General features: G+C 29.2%; 2 protein-coding genes across 5 annotated transcripts in view; one reads left to right on the top strand and one right to left on the bottom strand.

Moving 5' to 3' along the window:
• Window positions 1–17308, top strand: part of LOC147074539 (neurotrimin-like) — a 101582-nt gene extending 84274 nt beyond the window's left edge. For all 4 annotated transcript variants that reach the window (XM_085943479.1, XM_085943478.1, XM_085943477.1 and 1 more), the window contains 3 exons: window positions 5639–5773; window positions 10994–11207; window positions 14908–17308. In XM_085943479.1, coding sequence (XP_085799605.1) covers window positions 5639–5773; window positions 10994–11207; window positions 14908–15020 — 462 coding nt within the window. In that variant the 3' untranslated portion in view covers window positions 15021–17308. The remainder of the gene's footprint in view (window positions 1–5638; window positions 5774–10993; window positions 11208–14907) is intronic.
• A 2603-nt stretch (window positions 17309–19911) lies between these two features.
• Window positions 19912–23133, bottom strand: LOC147074538 (uncharacterized). The gene is made up of 3 exons (XM_085943973.1): window positions 22933–23133; window positions 21901–22067; window positions 19912–20137 (listed from the first exon to the last, which is right to left on the bottom strand). Exons 1-3 carry the CDS (start codon window positions 23131–23133, stop codon window positions 19924–19926), a joined length of 582 nt encoding a protein of 193 aa, XP_085800099.1. The 3' UTR covers window positions 19912–19923.
• Between the last annotated feature and the right edge of the window lie 259 nt (window positions 23134–23392).

Here is a 23392-nt window from a genome sequence, read left to right as displayed (position 1 = left end):
ACTCATGTATCACGTACTGCGGCGCACGAATAAGTGTCTCACGTTGAACTGCATACGTACAACTTACATGTAACCATTCAATAGTTCGTCAGTCAATAAATAGTGGATCATTATTGATTGGTAATGTCACTCAATTATAATTTTCCGGTCTGTTAGTATCTCAGTCTCCGTATCGCTCAACGTTTACGTACAAATTTCCCGATACGCTATTGAATATTATGTTAAAATAATTACTATTCAATAAATTGTGGATCAGCTATCTCATTGAGTGTGCGCTAATTGGACATTTCTTTGAGTATTATTGAAATTAATATTAAGAAATAATAATATAACAATTATTATTGAGGTCAGTTATTTCATTGAATTGATTTACGATAATTGGATATTGGATGATTCTACGTGAAAATGAATATTAATAAATACTAAAATAATTAAGATCTGGGTCACACGGATCAGATGACAGCCACAAATATATAGGATTATAAATTTAAAGCTATTTAAAATATAATATACGTAAAGCTAGATGAATTTATGGACTCAAGTTTAAATTAAGTAGGTAATTTTACATTTCACATTCATTTGAAATATATTATATAACTAATTTTGTCTTCATTCATCCGTTCTTCTATCAAAAACCGTAAGGATTTCAACACAATGTTAGATTCACTCATCTGGACTTTTTTTATTCAAACTAGGTATTTGTGTTTTATAATCGTTTTGCCTATATCAAAAAATCAAGTATATTTGATCACGTAAACGAAATACGAAATTAAGATTCATAATAAATTAATAAAATTATATATATTTGAAAGATTTATGAAGTAACAAAATTCGTATATTCGTAATAACAAAATATTATACGATTGCGGGATATCTTCGACTGTACCGATTGTTTTTTTTATTATATTATATCATTGGGTTCCCATAGGTACTGTGACACTCCCGTATAGTCCCCATTTGGGGATGTATTTGTGTATCTGGAGAGGCTCGAATCGGTATCAAATCCAACAAATAGTAACGGCTGATTGTGAAAAGAATTAAATAATGTTAAACATCTGCCGGCAACATTGTCTGAATAGCATTAAAAAAATACGAATGGCAATACCGCATTTTGTACGGCTCTCAAGTGACCGTTAGTTTTAGCGGGAGAAGCGTTTTGACAGCAACGCTGTAAGCAGTGTTAACCTCGCTATACGTCAAAATTAAATCGAAACGAATTTGTATAAAAATGTAACCATTTAGAATATAATATTAACCTAAATATACCTTCCCGTTTCCAAAACAATTCCGGTATGTTATCTGTTCACCTCCGCATCCCAAATCCAGACAACAAAATAAAAGTGACTGTTTGTTTTCACGTTCCAAAATGGAAAGGAAATGATAGTACGTTGAAATAGAAGAAGGTTGCATTTGCATATAATATAGACCAATAAAAAATATGGTGTAATATAGAGAATCTGGTGCAATATCTAACTAATAATATAATCTTTGCAAAGATCCGCGACTCTCGACCCATATAAACATTTTTACTACAAATATTATGATCGGGACAAGTGTGTAAAGCTCAAATTTACACTGACAGACTCTCACGCCAAACATTTGCTCCAATTATCTCCCTCGGTAGCTCCAGAATTGAAATATCATTTTGTATAGATCCTTGGAGTTTTGGCGAAAATAAAATAATAATTACTATTTTTCACGCACAACTTCGAATGATTAATCAGGTTAATTTTACGACTACCTTAAGGTTGTATTGAGAGTGTCCCAGGAACAACTTCTCAAGACTAGGGTTGACTTGCACTAAAGTGTGGGTAATTTATACTTTTGCTACCTGAGAGATAATGTGAAAAATTTGATTTTAAGATAAATATGCCAATCGATTGCTGAAAGCTATACCTACTTACATAATGGCTCAATGAGATTTAAAATTAAATGTAATATCTCATTTAAAATAAAAATACCAATGTTGTATTTATGAAAAAATGTCATGTAACGCCAAAACAACAGTGTGATAACTAAAATAGCTCACTGTTAATATTGGACATAACATTTCACCGTTATCATCTATTATAAAACGCAAAAAATAAAATAAATATACAGTTAACGATTTCATTTATATGAAACAAACATTAATATTCAATAATCTCGAAACTAGAATATTCGACTTATCTCACTGTTGCTTTCAGGTAGCGTAGCGTTATGATAATATTACGATCAATCCTCGATGAAACAAGACCTTTTGGCTCACTATATAATGCCATAATTTTTTTTGAAGCTGAGATCTTTCCCCTCGTAGATACCAAGTTACAATGGTTGGTCGGTTTAACTAAAAGTCAGACTGGATTGAAAAGTCTTTTCCTTTGAATCAAAATAATGGCGGTATTGTCAGAGAATGTGATCAACACATATGCAAGTCGGAGATTATATTCGAAGATCCGTACGTTATCTGTAAACGTTGTCACATTTTACGATCGGCTACCTCGATCGCTACGAGTCATAAAATTTGATTGAATATGCAAATGTACCAGTATTTTGATGTCGAGGAGCATATAAGTAACTCTTGCATTTTAAAAAAGATTGTTGGTTAATTTTCAAGGAAATGTGGAAAGGAAGGTCAAGAAGCTTTTGCTGGTGGCAAACTGGAGGATAGAAGAGGAATGAGAGAGATAATATACGATTTGGACTGTGGCACTATTAAAGAAGAACAAAATTAAAATATACGATGACGCATTATATTTTTACTACAAAACATAAAAAAATATTAAATTGTTGTGCTGTACACTATTTCAAAAATTTTCGCGGTTTTCTTTACTTCAACTTCAACTTTGTTATGCTTACCACGTCGCATCTATAAAACAGTGAAACGGTCCTATCCCAAACCTTTTATTAACTACCCACTCGGTCTTTGCAGTACTTCCAAAACTTTCACGAAATCCTTTTTAACGATTCGTAGATTAGTCGACCCGCTACGAGATAAACATTAATTCTGTTTTGATGGCATCAACTTTTTATTGCAATTTTACACACAATTCTTTCCGGCTACAAAGTCTAACCGGAAAATAATAAAATAATAACATAATCGTAACACATTATATATCAGGTACTATACAATTTTATTATATCCTTACTTTTTGAGAATAATACTTATTGTATTTTCATTTAGAATTTATTCAGTCTATTATTTTAATATTATAAAAAAATCATAAGAGTTTTATTTTTACATTATTAATTGAGCCTTTGCCCGGAATAATGTTGTATCCAACAAAATAATCAATGTTGAGTTATTGATGGAATAATGTTGGGTATGTTTTTATGCATCGTTTAAGGTAGGTAATATGGCAAAGAAAAATTATTTAGGCTTGTGGCAGCATTTTAAAGTTATTGGTTTGTGGTCTTCCATATCAAAATGGCGTCGCCATCCATCAATATCACGGAGCGTGGTATAATTCACTTGAATAAAGAAAAAAAACGGACATCTAATGTTTTAAACTGGAAAAATATCAAAGCTAGGAAGCTGAAGGATGTAGGAAGAGAGTATTTATCGAGAAAAAATATTATTAAGCCTGCAATAATTGTCTTAGGTCATAGTGATGATTGTGGATAAAATACTGATATAAGAGGGTTTATGCGGGAGGGTTTGTTTACACTTAAATTAAAATCACGCATTCACGGAGATAAAATATTATTATGTATATTATTTTGCTTTTCACATAACTACATAAGATACAAAACATGAATTTTGATTGAAGTAAAAATTCTTATCGATATTTCATGGGCACGCACACTTTAGTGCAAACATATGGCGAGTTAGGTTAAACGGTTTCAAGGGCTAGTTTCCGAGTATCTACTACCTTTTCTATATCCATGCAACCACGCAGAGTCGTGTTATAGTATTTTATTTTCACTGTGTCATGATTTTTGTAATTCTATGTATTGTTTTGCATCTTGGTCTAGCATCCTTTATCGTATCATTTAACACGACGCATATTATTATGTACGAGTTATTTTCCTTCAACTCTGTCCATTACAGAATTATTGATAGAAAATTTAGGTATTTATTTTATTATTTGAGTATAAATACAGCATCTAGGTTTTTAAAATATGCCGAATCTTAGACTATATTATAAAAACAATTTTTGTAACAAATGAGTAAGATTTTTAATGATGATTATTTTGTATGCTCAAATTACACAAGCCAAAGCGATGTATTCCAATTACGTGCCAAAAATATCAGAAACCACTCGCTAGGCTAGATTTTAGAAAGTAAACTTACTAACTAGATTGGTGGTCAACCATAAAATGCCATAAGCAAACACAATGATATATTTTTTTGTCGCACAATAAAAAAATTATCATGGCGTAATAATATAATGGATTCTAGTTGATTATGTGTTAATGTACCTAGGTATTTAATTAAAATAAATAGTTATTTACTTTTTAAATTTATATAAAATGCATGAATTATTTAAATAAAAATTGATTAAATTATGTTTTATTCTTTATGTTAGATTCAAATGACGTTTCCATTCATTGGACCAATCTAATTATTATAAATAATAATTATAATCGTTAGGTACGTGTAATATGCTCAATCGTTTCTTCAATTGAATCTGAGAGTAAACAAGACTGGTAGTCGAGTAGTTAAATTTTTCATCGGGATCCCTTGACTGAGGACCGTGACACAGATAAAATTGGCTATCGAACAACGTTCTGAGTGGGTTAGCTCCACTCCAATCGTTATTTTTCCTGCAACACGTAAGGTCTGTCAATGACTACTGAAAGACTCGTGACACTCATAGACCGGTGCAACTATCTGGGGCTTCCAATGTTTGTTTTGATAGTCTGATGTAACATGTCAAAAAGATAAAATAGTATTGATGATACAAACGAACACTTATGTTCTAAATTAGTATTATAACTATTAACCCTCGCGCATTCGATAATCACTTGTGGATGCGACAGCTTGGATTAATTCGTAGGTGAATGCTCCTATTTTATTCCTACAGACCTGATGTTTATTGCTAGACTAAAAATGTCGAGAGAACAAAACATAATTTGTCATAAAAAATCAACATGCGTCCATTTAATGTTACGTTTATTGTTCTATTAGTAATAATAATAATATATTCATTATCATGTTTCCCTTTTCAAGTAAATGGGTTACGTTTTTTAGTCATCTTTATACGATTTAAGAATGAATTCCCCCAACGCCAACACAAAACAAATTGACGTGTTCACAGCTCGACTTTCGCTCTCCGATTGGCAGCAAGTCCAAAATTTCATCGCACCTGTAGTTGAAAATTATTTGCCGTTTCACTGAAGTATGCTCTTAAAGCGACGAAAAACTATAAGTAGTAGACGGGGTAAATGTGGAAGTCAGCGGCACCTGCTAGATTATCTAAAACCCATCCCTTCCCACCACCTTAAATATCATTAAAAAAAAAAAAAATCTTTTCATAATGGACCCGCCCCAAATAATATTTCTCTGTGCGCGTCTACTTTTGATCTTACTACTTTAGAAAAGTCTAAGTTTGTAGCAATAATTTAAGACTATCAATCACCTTTAGTAAAAAAAAAATGAAACAACGACATCTCCCACGAGTGATGGTGAAGTTAACGTGTTTTATTTTGTTTACAGATTTCTACAGGTACTGGCATTCTATCACATTACGTCAACTTGAACATAGTGGTCCCTGAGGCTTTCATTTTGGGTTCCGGGGAACACCACGTGGACACAGGAAGCGTCATCAATCTTGTTTGCATTATCGAAAAGGTACTGTGATTTTAAAAATATTTTTTATAATATATTTATTTTATAATATTATTATCATGAGTATTACTAGATTTTTTTCTTTTATTATACATAACTACACTACAAAAATGTTGAGGGGAAGAAAAAAACGTCATACAAACAATATTTTAAACACCTCTCTAATCGATGAATCTGCTAACACTGGTTGTGAATTGAAACCACGATACCCACGAGTTTTTAAAATTTGTCGATAGATGGACAGCATACTAGTCTAGTCACAAGTTTTGATATGATTTAAAATGCTTTTTTGTTTAAATTTTGTCGAACAAACTTCATTTTTGAATAAAATTGGACTTACGAAGTCCTAATAGTAAGGTGACGATATCGTTTATTTTACTATATACTAAAAAATTTTAATTTTTTTATTTTATATCACTGTTATTAAATAAAATATTATCTTTCACGCTGTGTAACATATCTGATTTCGCACATTCTCATTTCATCCCGTCTCATAAAGTCAAAATCCCCTATAGAAAAAGGCCACGTGCGCAAATCCGTCACAAATCCGTCAAAACACAAAAGCTTCTTTCTGAATGGCGTCGACCAACAAAGCACCGGCGTCCTTATATGTTTAATATTTTGGCTGCCGTCAGTGCTCGGAGTGTAGGTGGGTTAGCGGGCTTGACGTATTCGATCGTAAAATCTTAGTTATAAGCGTTCAAGTAACATGTAAATTTTAAACAAAAATAAAAATACTTCTTTTGTGTATTGCTAAGATGATAACCTATCTTAAAAAAATGGCATTCAGTACATTTTTATAATATTACAGCTTATAGTTATGTCTTCCACGAAAATAAAAATGATTAAACATATTTGAAGTAGTAAGTGAACGTATCATAATTATGAAGGATAAAAGAAGCACTTATTGATAATTTCCATTAATACTATTTTAATATAAATAATTTGAAAACACATTAGAGAAATAACAGTATAACATAACTACTAGGGAAAATCTTTGTGACAAATAAAACAATATGACACTCAACGGGACTCAAACGTTCACTGGATTAGCAATCTATACTATTATGTGAGTCGTATCTAAGTACGATGAAATTAATTAGCAGTTTTTTTTTAATGTTACAAATTCAGATCATGTCAATTATTTATATTGTCTATTAATACTATTTTCATTATTTCAAAAAATATATCTATCCACATTGAAATTACGGTGCATTTTAATAATAATTATCGTTATTATTTTTGGCGAATTGTGCTGACGTGTCTAATGTAATCTAAATTATTTAATGCTATGTCTATTAGTATATCAACAACTACACATATTTTACAACGTTTAACGTATTTTTAAGGTACTATTTAATAAAGCTGATGATAATAATATATAGGTACAAGATTTTCTTAACCTTTTTACAACTGCGTACCACTGAAAATAGGATAAACGCTTTGCGTACACTAACGCAGAAATAAAAATATATTGTTTTTATGGTAACGTATAATAACGTCTGATTGCAGTTGATTTTGTCACATGAATCATTTATCTATTTTAATAACACAAACACAATGCACAATGGGTTTTGAAGGTTTTATTGAAATTTTTAGCATAATATGCATTTGGACGCCAAAAATTTGCGGACCACTAGAAAAATTCTGCAGACCACCAGTAATCCACGGATCACCATTTGAGGAACACCGTTATATACGATTTATATCCATAGCCGACAGCAAAAACATCTTTCAGATATCTATATGCCAAGCTCACTCTATATCTTTATCCAAACATGGTTTACCTGTAACCACTAAAATGATTCAGGGGCAAGTGTTTACTGCAATTGTTTCATACAATATTATTATGGAGATCTTTAATTTCATAACTACCAACAACGTGACCAGTTGACCAAGCATATAATTGACTCCAAAAGCTCAGTATTAGTATGGGTGCACTCCTTTTAGTTTTATTTTACTAGTCCGCATATTCTTTGAAGAATTTTATATTCAAATACTTGGATAGTTCTCTTCTTAATCTCTGTTTTTTGTTTTTTTTAATTAACCATGCCCTTGCTTTTTTGCACAAGGTGGTTGGGAGGGTTAGTTACATTGGTATGCAGTAATTATGTTCGTCTTTTTATATCTTTATATGAAAAACAGTTTGAGATGTATAAATAACCGTCACATGGACAACAGTCATCGTATATCAAAACCCACACAGAACTATCGATTTAACTGTCGTAATATGGCATATTATTATTATGTATATTGATTGTAAATAAATCCACTAGTACCTAGTATGCCGTTTGCATTGACTGACTGACTAATTGACCGTCATGAAAAAATTAAATCATTTTACCTTCTGACGTATTTTCTATTTACATTTTTCGGTATGTGGTTTAGTTTTATGTTAAACTATTTCGTAGCATTTTTGTATGGAATAGTCCATAATAATTATGATAAATTACTTTATCTGAGTTTACGCTATAACTAATATTTTTACCTAGAATTTTGTTTTCCTTATCAGAAGAATATTATCTAGAAACATAAATAAGATTAAAAGTTTATATGTCGATACCATTATAAAATGTTTATATTATCCGTTTCGCTGTGTCAAATTTCCTAATTCGATCGCTGGAAACCCTTGGGCATTTTGCCTGTCGTCAGTGGTAGGCTTTTAAAATTATGAAGACACAAAAATCAGGGCGCAACGGAGAGTGAATGTCATTATCCCGACCGTAAATAGGATGGACTATCTATGGACTAATCCAGTGATCCGTCCGCCCCGTACTGGCTACGTGATTGGCCTGGGTTTGGGCTCATTATCGGAGCCTTGCGATAGCGCAATGTGCGCATGTGCGGACAACTTTTGCATACGAATTTTTTCAAATGACACCGATACCACGAAGTCAAGTGACTGAGGAAATATCGATATACAATTTTACTCCAACATAGATATATTATCTGAACGTTACTCGATATGTCTAAATACTATTTTATACGATGTATATAATTTAGGCAACGCATTACCTTTTATTTAATTATACTGTATCTGTTTACTTGCCATGGAGTTCGGTATTGTCACTCTTTACTCTCACCATCCCCAACTGTCCTAAAAACATGACAGTTTTATTTTAATTCAAAAATGTTCATGGTTTATCTTTTCGGCTGAATTAAAACTCAGGTTTCAGAAGATTTATGGGTAGGTATCATAAAAAACGTGTTTTGTATATGGACTAAGTCTCCAATTTGGCAAGTACTTTATTATTCTGTTAATTTTAAGATCTTTTACTTACATTATCCGGCAGTTCTGTGTAAGCTTTTTGTTACTAATGGATTTTTATCATTTTTTTCTTTGTATACCTCTCTTAAGTGGATACTCATAGTACTCAATTCAAACAAAAACAAATCAATATAAACTTCTTTACTTCACTAGTTTATGGCAACTTTAATTTTGGTTATCTACTTCTGAGACATTCTTTTTTTGGTATAAATATTAAATAGATGAGGCAGTATTAAGTATTATTTTCTTTTCTTTTTCACCATTTTATCATTGATCAATTTTAATTACCTCTGACATCCTTTTCATTTTTTGTCTTCGATAGATTTACTATACATATTTTATTTAGTATACTATATTAAACCTTTAAAAGTTAATCTACTACAACACAATATATAATATATTAATACGTGTTTCGCTTTAAAGTGTATTTTTTTTAGGTTTATATTTTGGATAGCGGATTTATATACAAACATTATACACACAGTAAAAAAATACTTGAATCATGTCGTAGAAAAATCATAAACCTGTCACATTCATTAGGTATTCTTTTTCTCAACCTTTTACACTTCCGCCGCTCAGCATAGCTCGCAGCTTTTTTATAATGTATTCGGTTAATGAGCTTTTGCGAAAGTGTCGGATGAAACGGTTATTTCCGTTTGGCGTGGCATGTTTTTTTTCCATGAAAGCTTCATATTTCACGTATTTATGACGTTCAAAAAGAACTTAACCATGCTAATAATATCCCACTCATTAATTTTTATTTATTAATTTTTGCCGACGCAGTGAATTAAAAAAACACATTATATTGTGAACATTTCAGGAATAAAAATATTTACATTATTAAAATGAAACACGTGTAACCGAAAATAGATTTAAATGTTTTAAATTATACATGTGTTATTATCACTATTATTTGTAAAGAAATATCAATGGTGGATTTTGGCTATATTTAGTTGTCGTTAAATCTAGGCGTCTCAACACGCGACCAAATTCCGTATAAATTTCTGATGCTTTTTATTAAATGTTAAGCTTTCATCTTTATCTCCTTCAAAAGTATCTATTTTCATTATTGGTATTTATTGAGGAAATTCAATAGTTTGTGAAATGATTTGTGATGCTTACATAATTTTGGAAACACTATAAAATATGGAGTATTTCCAAAATTATATATGTTCAATAATTAGAATGGTACATTCTTGAAATCTTGTGAATTATTCGAATTATTAAGATTTGTGATGCATTGTTGTATTTTTAATCGCCACTTTCGTAATAGTCGTGGTAATTTATAATGATATTGTTTTCGAGTGCAAGAATTTTGTTAAGTTTTATTTCAAAATTTTTCTACTAAAGTTCTATCAAAGGGCACATAACACACAAGATAGAAATGTGTGCTGCCACTTTGGCGAATTTCCTCGCACTGTGCAATATTTTTCTCAAAGAAAAAAAGATAGACATCACATTTCAAATAAAATCAATTGCTCTATCAATGAAATACTTAATTGAATATTTACTTATATACTCGTTGATAAATAAATATAATTGCAATAAAATAAAATAAGTGTCAAAAAATCTAAATATGAGTACCGTTCTTCAATATTGCTAGGAAATTTTTTGATATTTAGAAAAAAATATTTTTTTGATTTTTAAAACTATTATTATGTATAGTAAATTAATAAAAATAAAAAGATTATGTATTTAATATGTTTTTGAATAAACATGTGATTGACAATGTATATTTACATCCAATGCTAGTAATTTAAAGTGCACCTTATAAATTAATAATTTCTTAATATTTGTTTCTTAATATGTATTTCAGAGGTAAAATCTGCATACTGTCTATAAAATATGTGTGTGTATTGACACAATCCTTGCGTGTTTATAAAAGCATCTTGACATCATTGCAAGTTCTTGCTTATATAATTATATACATAATAGCGCTATTTTTTTTAATTTAGAGCCCTACTCCACCGCAGTATGTGTTCTGGTATCACAATGAGAGAATGATAAATTACGATACTGCTCGTGGAGGCATCACTGTGGAGACTCAACCAGGAGCCAAGAGTCAGTCGAGGCTGACCATCCACGGAGCAAGAGACACCGATTCAGGAAACTATACTTGCAGTGCAAGCAATACTGAACCGGCCAGTATTTTTGTCTTCGTCACTGAAGGTAAACAATATTTCTTTACTTTAGGTTATATCACCTAAATAAAGCTTAGCCGTTTAAATACCTAATATATAATATTATTATGATGAAAATTTTAGTATAGTAAGTGGTGTTATAAATATATTTTTAATTCATTCACTTTTTCACTGCCAACCACTTTTTACTAGGTGGACATAATATTATCGCACCATGAGTGTAAAACCAAGGCATCTGCAAATTTTTCAATTTCAAGATTAAATGCAAAACAACTGCAAAAATTGTGAACATGATAATGTAAATGTGAAGTAACTGAAAGAACATGCAATATAATGTAGATATAAACCAAATATTATGGTTTTTTTTAGAAACTGTATTTCTCCTAACAAAACGAAGACTTCAAACCCTAATATATCCAAAATATGTCTTTTGCAGATGCCTTGGTTTTACACTCACGGTGTGAATGTAGGCCAACTAAAGATCTACCATCGTAAGTTGGCAGCCGGTCGAATTTGAAACTAAAATTGTCTATTGAGGATAAATTTGTTACAAATGCCATTTAATTTTAAAACATGTTTCTCGAATTATGGATTGCATAATATTTGTACAAAAATCTACTACCAATAAAAAATTATAAATTACCATTTTTTTGTTAGTTAGGGTAATATTCTCAATGTCATACTAGCGCCCTCGCTGAAATGCCAATTTATGATGGTAGATCTCAGTGGCGAAGGGTGGAGGTAGGCTGTTAAGATACGCCATAAATAGTGCACATTAAACTTTTTCAGACATACATATTTGTTTTCATTGAAATAAGACTACAATTTACAGATAGTGTTGGTTAAATTTTAAAATTCAATTAAACCCTGAGAAACCAAGCCATAATAGATAATAGTCAAAAAATACATGTCTATCTATAAAATATCTAAAATTATGCAATTAAATCATACATAACTTTGAGTATTTTATAGATAGAATAATATTTTTTATTTATTATAGTTTGGTTTACGCAGGGCTTAATGAATTAAAAAAATGAACCAACAATATGTTTAATATGTAGTTTTAATCTAACGAAAACAAATAACTATGAATGAAAAAGTGTGCACCATTTTGTCGTATCGCCCAAATTAGTCCAAATCTATTATGGTTTCGTTTAGGCAGGGTTTAATTGATTTTTAAAAACTTACTAACACAATCTGTAAATTGTAGTATTAGCTCAATAAAAACAATTACATATGACTAACAAAGTTTAGTGTGCACTATTTATAGCGAATCTTAACAGCCTACCTCCACCCTTCGCCACTGGGCCACTAGATCTATAGTTTTGGAATAAAATAAAAATATCACAATAAAAAATAGTGAGGATTTACTTTTTGGTAGTGCCTGAAGATGCCAAAAGGCGAAAATCGGGTTGCAAAAAACGAATGAAATGGAATAGTACAAAACTTATATCCATAATAAATTGGATTTAATAAAAATGAAGAGTGTTCACTTTTATAATATACATAAAAAAAAATTACTTGAACAATACCAAAATAAATGTATAATTTTACCCTGTTCAAATTATGTAGGTTCTGTTAATTAAAAAAATTTGTTATTTTGATAATTAAATTTTCGTTTTTATAATGCGCTCTTCGTTTCCTTAAGGGCATACATAAGTGAAACGGCAAATAATTTCCAACAGTAGGTGGGACGAAATGTTTCACTCGTCGCCAATCGGAGACCGACAGTTGAGGTGTAAGCACGTCAATTTGTTTTGTGATGGCGTCGGAGGAATATATTCTTAAGGGGGGACATGCTCGTCGAAGGTCAAAATTGAGTTTTTATTGTATTTTCAAACCACGATCCTGGACACCCCTTAAACGTTGTAGATAATCTATTTATATAATTTTGAAGCCTTATTATCCTTTATAGTTATTTTAAGCATTTGATGACTGCATAAAGTATTTTTGTTACATAAAATAGTATTCTTTTAAACCTCTCGCTCTAATGTTTTGGAATATAGTCATATTTCGGTACATAACTGTGCAGTGGTGTTACGATTTTTTACATTTATTAATTTTTAGACGCATTTATAAAACCATTAGTATAATTTATTACGAGATAATTTTTGTAAAATATTCACGATAAAAAATTATATTGATAATCTATGTGATCCCAAATTTGACAAGAATTAGGCATTTTATTATTCGAAAAATCGGCAAGATTAACACATTTGAAGATGATTCTAAAGATACTTATTATAAGCTATGTCTTTGACCATTCAAGTGTGATAAACACCTTATGAATAATGATTGCTTTATAATAATTATTGACCTAAGAATAAGGTAGTGTTTTTTTGAAATACGCCATTTCTTTTGGCATTCCCCAGTGTTTATGCTACAACATACGGCCGTAGCCATAAATTGACAAACTATAATTGAAGTAGGGAGTAAAATGATATTGACGCGCGTGTTTGAACATGTACCGTTTAAAAAAAAATAAAAAAAAATTCGGTTAGGTACATGATCAAATACGCGCGTTAACATAATTTTACTCCCTACTTTAATTATAGTTTGTCAATTTATGGCTACGGCCGTATGTTGTAGCTTAACCACTGGGGAATGCCAAAAGAAATGGCGTATTTCAAAAAAACACTACCTTATTCTTAGGTCAATAATTATTATAAAGCAATCATTATTCATAAAATGTCTATCACACTTGAATGGTCGAAGATATAGCTTATAATAAGTATCTTTAGAATCATCTTCAAATGTGTTAATCTTGCCGATTTTTTGAATAATAAAATGCCTAATTCTTGTCAAATTTGGGATCACAGAGATTATCAATATAATTATTTATCGTGAATATTTTACAAAAATTATCTCGTAATAAATTATACCAATGGTTTTATAAATGCGTCTAAAAATTAATAAATGTAAAAAATCTTAACACCACTGTACAGTTATGTACCGAAATATGACTATATTCCCAAACATTAGAGCGAGAGGTTTAAAAGAATACTATTTTATGTAACAAAAATACTTTATGCAGTCATAAAATGTTTAAAATAACTATAAAGGATAATAAGGCTTCAATATTATATAAATAGATTATCTACAACGTTTAAGGAGTGTCCAGGATCATGGTTTGAAAATACAATAAAAACTCAATTTTGACCTTCGACGAGCATGTCCCCCCTTAAATCGTGAAAAGATGACTAAAAATGTTACCATTTACTTGAAAAAGAAAACATGTCAATGAATATACTATTATTATTACTAATATAATAATAACATAACATTAGATTGATGCATGTTGATTTTTCATGACAAATTAAGTTCGCACAATCCGCGTTATTAGCACAATCCGCGCGTCGCTTAGTTATGATCTTTTTAGAGCATGCCTCAGCTGAGGTATAGCCATATTATTGTTATGTTTATTATTATATTAGTAATAATAATAATATATTCATTTACATGTTTTCTTTTTCGAGTACCTACAGGCATAACGTTTTTTAGTCATCTTTCCACGATACAAGAATATATTCTTACGACGCCATCACAAAAATAATCGACGTGCTCTCACGATTGGTGACGAATGCAAAATTTTGTCTCACTTATTGTTGAAAATTATTTTCCGTTTCGTTTATGTACGTCCTTAAATATTATTATTTTGGTAGTTATTATGACAGTTATAATTTATGAAAACACAGCTGTCTGTTATAATGATTTTTTGTCTTATATAGGTGATAAAATGGCGGCAATTCTACGAAGAAAAAATGCAGCTGTCGGAATCAGTGTATCATTTAGTTTAATTATCATAATAATTGCATCCATTTTGGTAATACTTATTCGATGAAGGTTACTAAACGTGTTAAACTATTGAGTTCTTATGCCTGAAACCAATTATAATATTGTCGATCAAATTCTGTTTTTAATTTCAGTAAAATATTTTTCTTATCAGCATACTTGTATTGTAAATATGTAAATAAATCACCGCAATCGTGACATGCATTTTATGTTTTGTTTTTCATACGTCTAGTGTTTGATAATAAATTTATTTTTCTTTGTATTCATTCAAAACGATTGGTACAATTTGACTATTTTAAAAGAATAACATTCCAATATTGGTTGGTGATGAGTTAACATTTTTTTGTTGAATTGTAAAGATATTATGGATTCATACATTAATTATTATTAGACATTCTTTTGGTTTTTCCATTTAGATATACAATTTTTTAATTAAAAAAACCTATGTTAGAAATGATTTCGTATCAAAAACTATATACATAAAGGTGAAATAATAATGTTCATTACACTTAATTAACATAATAAAACCTGGACTTGGGATGTAAGGTCACTATTTTTTTAATCGATGCATAAGTCGCAAGATTTTGTTGTATATTATGGGTAATAATTAGCAATAACTATACGGATTAAAAAAAAATATTGGTATGGAGCCGGATTTAAACCAGCATCCATTGGATTCTGATCGATGTGTTTTATCTTATAGTCACTCAGACTATAACTTACCATGACGAAATTAACTAATAACTAAGCGGCTGTAAATTTAATCAAGCATGTTGGACGGAATTTTTATTTTGAGGTGTTCCTAACTTTAAATATCCTTTTTCATTGAATCTTTGTTTATTTGACGATAAAATTTAATTGAAGGAAACATACTTCAGATAATATAGAGCATTAGAAACAAAAACGGCAGAGTCATTAAAATGTATTGTATCATTCTTATATACCTACTCTAATTTCTGATAAATGTTGAATTTTTATATAAAACTTGAAATTACCAATTTTGTTTCTAGAGCCCCTAACTTCCACTTGTATTTTAATGGAATAATAATATATTTTTTGCTTTTACTAAAATTTCTATACTTCCATATATTTTATTTACCTTACTTCTCAGGTAGAGGAAAAAATCATAATTTTAACCAATATATCTTTTTAAATATTATACTTTGTATGTATTTCAATTTGTTATTCTATTTTTTTCCAAGAAAATCTAATATAACGTAATCTCTTGAATCATTTTTGTTACTTATCCCACGTAACATAATTCAAAGAAAACTATTTATTTTTATTTAAATATGTACAATACTACATTAACGTTCTACCTATTTAAATTGTAAGAAGCCATCTTTAGGGAATAATGAAAATATTCTTGGTATATAAATGTCAAAATTAACAAAGTGTTCTTTTCTGAAGCCGTAAAATTTATTTTAATTATTTTATCGAAATCAAACGCACCTAATTGAATTATGTTCTTATCTTAATGCAAACGAGTATAAATAATAAGTATTGTAAAGGAAGCTTATTCAGAGAATAGTCAAATACTTTCCATTATATCAAAAAGATTACTAAATTATATTACGATTAATTATATACGTATAAACTTAATATTATTATATTGTAAATATGAGATGAAAATTGTAAAAAAAGCAATGAAAATAATGTAAAAATGATTAGGATCTGTTACTATGAAATTTGATTTGCCAAATATTATCAAATAAATCAAATATATTATAGAAAATATTCTAAGCAATAATCACACACTGACAATTTTATGACTGTAACCATTTTTTTTTTATTTTTTTACTACATTATTACAATTTCATTATATTTTAGTATACTATAGTGTAGTACCAAATTTATAAATTACATCCACATGGGTAAGAAATCTGTGTTTATATGGATTTTTAAGGATTGCAACACTTTACAACTATAAGGTCGTATCTGTCAATACTGAAATTTTCAGTTATGTTAATAGAATTCCAGATTAAGTTATAAATATACTAAAAACATGATTAAGCCTTAAAAATATGATAATTTAGAGCACACTGTTTTTCTTAACTAATACATTTGGCAGGTCAAATTTCATTCGAAAATGATTTTTTATGTTTGTGGAAGAAGTGGTGAAACATTGTTGAAATGAAATGGGTTTATGTATCAGTGTATCAGATAAATATTCATATACAAAATAATAAACAATATAAAATTTATGGATGTATGCATATCTACTATAATTTAAAAAAAAAACATTTTTATAGTAAATAATATTATCTTATAATTGTTCGATTTTTGTTAATATATTTTATGTAGATATGCATTTCATTAATATTCACATCTTTTAGATATCACAAGATTATCGAAAAATCTAAATACACTTATTAAATAAATATTGACATAAAATTAACATTGAGTTTTATTTATTAGAATAGAAATATTTTGTTTACCAAAATTATATTCATTACAATCGATTACATTTCTTTATTTTCCATCCTGTCATCACAATTGCAAGTAAAATGACATCATATTTTCCACGATTCTGCGCCAGTTTTTGCGTTTCTGCTGTATGAGTCTTGCAGCATCCACTCAACCAAAATACAACCTCACCTAATACCGCAGAACCCATAGGAGTTGACGGAGTGGACAAGTCGCGTGCTTAGTCTAGTGCATGTATGCACTATGCTGCCACAGGTTTGGTTTAAGTCATGCAACGTCCAAGTGACTCACCAATTTACTTCATTACACATCCTTTCAATCTGACTTTTTTCCAATCGATTCGTCATGGTCGACTTCCAGATAAAAATAAAACAAACTTGCCATCGATTTACATTTCGATAGATCGAAAAAAACACATTTCACTACGTTGATACTAATATGAGCAATACGGGAGCATTTTATTTTTGGATGATTCGAGCAATACCTAGTTAACTTCTAGCGAATTCTTTCTAAGTTCATCCATGATCGTGGATTGTCAAAAATTTGTGTAACATCCAGAAAACACTCAACCAAAGAGCTGAATGTAAGGGAAGGTGGCATTTCACTTTTTTATTACCATATTCAATCTTGTTTGAGCTTCAAAATTATATAAATAGATTATCTACAACGTTTAAGGAATGTCCAGGATCATGCTTTGAATATAGAATAAAAGCTCCATTTTGACCAACGCTGAGCATGTCCCTCTTCTTAAGTACTTATTATGTTGTATACATTCTTCCAATGTATTTTTATTATTACTTATGTAATTATTACAATATACTACCTTTTTAAATAAATAATAAGTAGTATTTATTTTTAATATAATAATCGTGCTTATATACGTGCATCTATTTACTGCCAGCAATAGCGTCGACAATAACTGTTTACACACAAAAATGCTGATTGTCGTGCCAACCTCATTTTTAAATGTCATGCGTTTGCTCTTGTGCACATATTTTATGTGCTGCGCAGTGTAGTTCCTATAATTGCTGCCAGAAGTCACTAAACTGCATGCAGTCTTGCAAATTGGACGACAATAAGCATCGTGACAATACGTATTGACAGTAGTAAATTCAGGAACGTGTAAATGGGCAATAAAGCTTTAATTACATAAATATAAATTCAAATCATCAAAATTACGCATATTCTTCCAACTTATCTTAATATGCTACAAGGAAAACTGTGCCGTGAAAGATTTACATGAAAAGAATGCCGCGTTATAATCGACTTATACTATAGGTATAAACAAAATTGAGGAGTAAATAATATTTATGTATTATTCAAATATTGAGTATTTATTACAGATGCAATGATGGTTTTTATGCGTAGGTAAGTTGTGTCACTTGAAGCACTGATCAATGAGGATTGGCTGATGATGGTAAGATCTTTGCTCACAGAGTTTAATATTATGTAATTAGCTAGGTACTTAATTAAATACACTTGCATGTTTATTATTGTGCTATTTTATTTAAATTATGTCGATAATATTAATATTATGTTTAATTTTATAGTGTGGTTAGATGCCACAAAAAGTTGTCAGAGTCCACGACGTCCTCTGCAATCGACATTTTTATATATTTAGTGAGTATTTTATTAAAATATCATTACAATAATAGTTCATAATATTGACCAGAGATCCATATAAATAGGTATTTAAAAATAGGATAACAGATGTTTTGGAATCTAAAATTTTTTATTTAATAGCATTGTTATAGTTATGTAGACTGTATTTTTTTTCAGCACGATGACCTTGCTTATCGAAGAATAAATAAATTCGTCCAAGAAAGAGTATACTTATTTCTTTTTCGTTGCCTTATAGCAATGAATCAATTTTATTCAAACCGTTTACAGAGATCGAAATAATACTCTGAGATTCTCTGTTTGTTGTCGATCAAACACAAAACAAACAAAAAAAAAACATAACACTTATTTTTTGTTTTGTGGTTTTTTTAACGGCAAGGTTTAACGTATAAATTTAATATTCAACAAAGATATGTATATCAGTCCCATTTTTTAAATGAGCTTCAACAAAAAAATATGTATTTATTTTTTTTAAATTAAGGATAATAATAATATGTTAAAGGTTTCTTTATATCTACAAACGTTGACCATGCCTATTAGACACATAACATGTTAAAAGCAGTATATTATTCTATTTCTCCCAAATGAAACTTTACGATAATTGCTGGTTGTTTAGAAAAATAGACAAAGAGATTTAACTTGTTAACAAACGTATCTACGTCATTAAATACATATTTTGTTACTTGATACTTACCTATATATTATTATTTCACTTTTATGGAATAATTAAAACAAACTTAAAATTTCCACTACTAATACCATTTTTATTTTTTATTAACAAATAGAACATCAGCTTACACAACACCACATTTGGAGTTGTTCCGGGCAGCTTGTATTTATTAAAATATTTAAATGATAATAATAGTATATAATATGAAAATCTCAGGATTTTTTTTAAACATATTTCAAGGGTGTTGAGTATTATTGAAGAACGTTTTAGTCATCACTTTGACAGATTTGTGTTCCTTTGGAAACTTTAGATTCAATTTTTTCTCCAAGTCTTCATATTGAATTTCAACTTGTGAAGTGAAACCCGCTTTGGCAGCTAACACTTGAGACGCTGCGACAGAAAATATCGTTTTGGTCACTCTAATTCCCAGAGATTCACATAAAGGTGTTCTGAAACGAATGATAAATTAAAATATTATTTTAAAATAGTATCAATAATAAATAAAAATTCTTGTGCCATACATATTTATTTTGCTTCCCAGATGAATAGTCTAATCTTTGACCTATTGATCCAAATACTTTTCTTACAGAATTATCAATGAAATCAACGTAATAAATTTATTAAATTTGACTTGTAACAATGAATTTGAACAAAATAATTTAATACCAATTAAAGACAATATTATGCACCATCCATATTAACAAAATCAAAATATAGCTCAATAGAAACCTTCCAATAGCACCTAAATATTCAAGCCTACTAAGTTTATGAAATACTTTGATTTAAAAGTGGATTTTTATATTATATTGAAATACATAATAAAAGTGAGTTAAAAAGTCGTTATATATTAGTCCTTATTATTTTGACTTTTATGAGCAAAACTGCAAGGATGCAATTGGTTAAACGATTGGTTAATAACCTTCATAAAATAACTTTGTTCAAATTATATTCACTGGTTTGTTAATGGCCATATAATGATCTACTACGGAGTATCCTAATAAACTCAAAAAAGACATATTATTATGAATCATAGCCTTCTCAAGTATCTGCTTCCATTAAAGTCTTTTCAATCCGAATTTATTTCGATTTCGGACACTCCAGGCAATTAAAACCATTCAGACACGTTCCTTTCATCTTGTATAACAATTAACATGTCTTCATTAGTTTCCTTGCTTCCAGTATATCATGAGTAACCAGTATATTTTGTAGGGATAAGATAACCATATAATGAAGCCTGATTTAACTGTAAAATTTTTATGCTATTATATAAAAAAAGCGAACAGCTATTCTTTGTGTCTTCGTCTCCTACATAGAATTTATGAGTCCAAAGACACTACTTAGCACGCTTTTATCAAATAAACCTTTCCATATTTTATTTTTGTTAAACAATTGCATTTAAACTTTCTCATAATATTGAAAAAGAAAAAACCACCAGACGTATTTTGAACTGATATTATGTAATATAAACGTATTAATTATTATATTTTATTTCTATTTATGTGTGTTTTATAAAAATAATGCTTATCTTAAAAATAATGTTGGGTTTATTACATGTTGATAACAGACGTACGGATATGATATTATTACTTAATGATATCACTCAAATAATAATGTTTGACATTCCACTATATATAATAAAAGACTATGATAAGCTGATACACAGTTGAAGAAGAGATTTTTCTGCTAGATGGAGCTATCTTTGGTTTTCCTGTATAAACATCGATAACGCATATTATAATTATTATCGTCATATCGTAAGTGTTATTTTAAACGCAACAAATATAATAAGTAAACTTATGCTCTTCAGATATGAAAATAAATATACTAGAGAGCCTTTTTATTTTATATGTATATTATGGTTTATAATATTAGAAAAACTGTGTATCTTCCAATGACTTATGACAATGACAATGAATTAATGTCATTGGTATCTTCAACGAAATTAGATTAGTCAAATATTCTTCTCATATCGTTATTGTTCATTGTTATAAAAGGAAAGACCAGGAAAGCAAAGTAAATTAAATGCATAACATCAACAAAATTTTTCAATACTTTTTATATTCTTGTGGAACTAATTTTAGCATAATATGATACGTATTATAATCAAAATTGGATGCAACTTGAATGAATTAACGACCTCTATGAGTCTATTAAAAAGTATTCACTCAAATTACCTCTTGGGTCCATAAGTAATGATATTTTCTTTAATTACCTGGCAAGCATAATTTCTGCACCAATATTCATCCCTCGGTACTCTTTGCTAACGCTTAACCCAGCAGCATCCATATAAACATCAACTCCAAACATTTCAAATACATTGATATGTGAAGATATTTCATCTATAATCCTCTCGATGTCTACTGGTAGCTTGTTATCCTCCTGAAATAAAATCCAATAAATAAAATTTAGCCAACATTTATCCTTCATCAATTTATCATTATAGTCCAATGGGTAAGGCATTGGCTTATCTGAAAGCTCAAGGTTCAATTACTGGTGAGGTTACAATACATTTATGTAATTTTTTCGTTGACTCTGTGGCTTACTTTGGACCATCAGTCTCTTATTACAGTATGTATTTGTGAGAAATTCTTTTTATTTGTTTTAGAAATATACTCTAAAAATAATATTATATAACAGTGGCAAACATGCATGGAAGAAATACAACTTAATAATGATCATTAAAGTTCAAATTAATGCTTTTTAATATAAAATAAGTAGTGTAAGTTTAATATACCAATAACACAAATTAATTTTAAGAAAAATATTTAGCATTAATAGCATTCATGGCATAATCAATTACATCTTTATCTGACCTATGTAGTTTTATCTGTTTCGAATGTTTTTTTTTTAAATATGCATGTGATTTTATACGATTTACATAATTGAATACATCTTTACATTTTATGCCCTATAACGGTTGAGAAAATATCATATTTCTGTCCTGCAGGCAATTATACACCACTGTAGTTAAAAAAAATTGCATATTTATATGAAAAATGTAATTTACATTATAAATAAAAATTTAGCTCTTTCAGTAAAGCATTTCTTTAGTTTGTCAAAATACTAGAATATACATACAAATATTTAAATTTTAAAATAATTACTTACCTATAATTACAGTAAGATCAATTAATATTATAATAATTATAGAGATGTATGCTAAGTATTATTTAATATGGCGTAATAATTAATAATGTTAAATAGTATGCTTACATTTTGAAAAAAGAATATAGTCAAAACTTACATCGATTGGCTCATTTGATCCATTTTTTCTGGTCAATATCAAGAAATTAGCCCCGACAATTTTTGGTTTTTCTTCAATAACCTGACCATCATCAGGTTCTTCAAAACAAATTAAGCTGAATCCTTGAGGCAACGCATAGTTCTTCCAAAAGTTCTCACAACGCCTCGTTTGTAGTGGATTTGTTAGGGAATATGTAGACATAAATAAAAATATTTTGTATTATAATATGTTAATTTTCACTATTATAATACTACACATTAAGTATTTTTTTTATTGGCAATCCGTTGTCAAACTCTGTCTCCGCTCACAGAAATTTCTTAGAATTATTTTTAATTTAAATTAACTTAACTACTTGCTAAACCTGTTTAAATATAAACGCGCACATTGAAAAATTAAAACTAGCATTATTTTATCATTTTTAAAACACGTAGTATTTGATATCCGATTCACAATTTTTATA

The sequence above is a fragment of the Rhyacophila brunnea genome, unplaced genomic scaffold, assembly GCF_057557595.1.
Source record: "Rhyacophila brunnea isolate RB1 unplaced genomic scaffold, BYU_Rbru_1.0 scaffold_16, whole genome shotgun sequence".
Classification (NCBI taxonomy): domain Eukaryota; kingdom Metazoa; phylum Arthropoda; class Insecta; order Trichoptera; family Rhyacophilidae; genus Rhyacophila; species Rhyacophila brunnea.
This window is presented reverse-complemented; position numbering and strand designations above follow the sequence as displayed.

Bases quoted from the DNA above. Each gene is read 5' to 3' on its own strand.
- LOC147074538 (XM_085943973.1), bottom strand. From the start codon at position 23,133: ATGTCTACATATTCCCTAACAAATCCACTACAAACGAGGCGTTGTGAG. The intron at 22,068-22,932 runs GTAAGTTTTGAC...ATTTTATTTCAG, and splicing joins GATCAAATGAGCCAATCGAT to GAGGATAACAAGCTACCAGT. The intron at 20,138-21,900 runs GTAATTAAAGAA...CATTCGTTTCAG, and splicing joins GCAGAAATTATGCTTGCCAG to AACACCTTTATGTGAATCTC.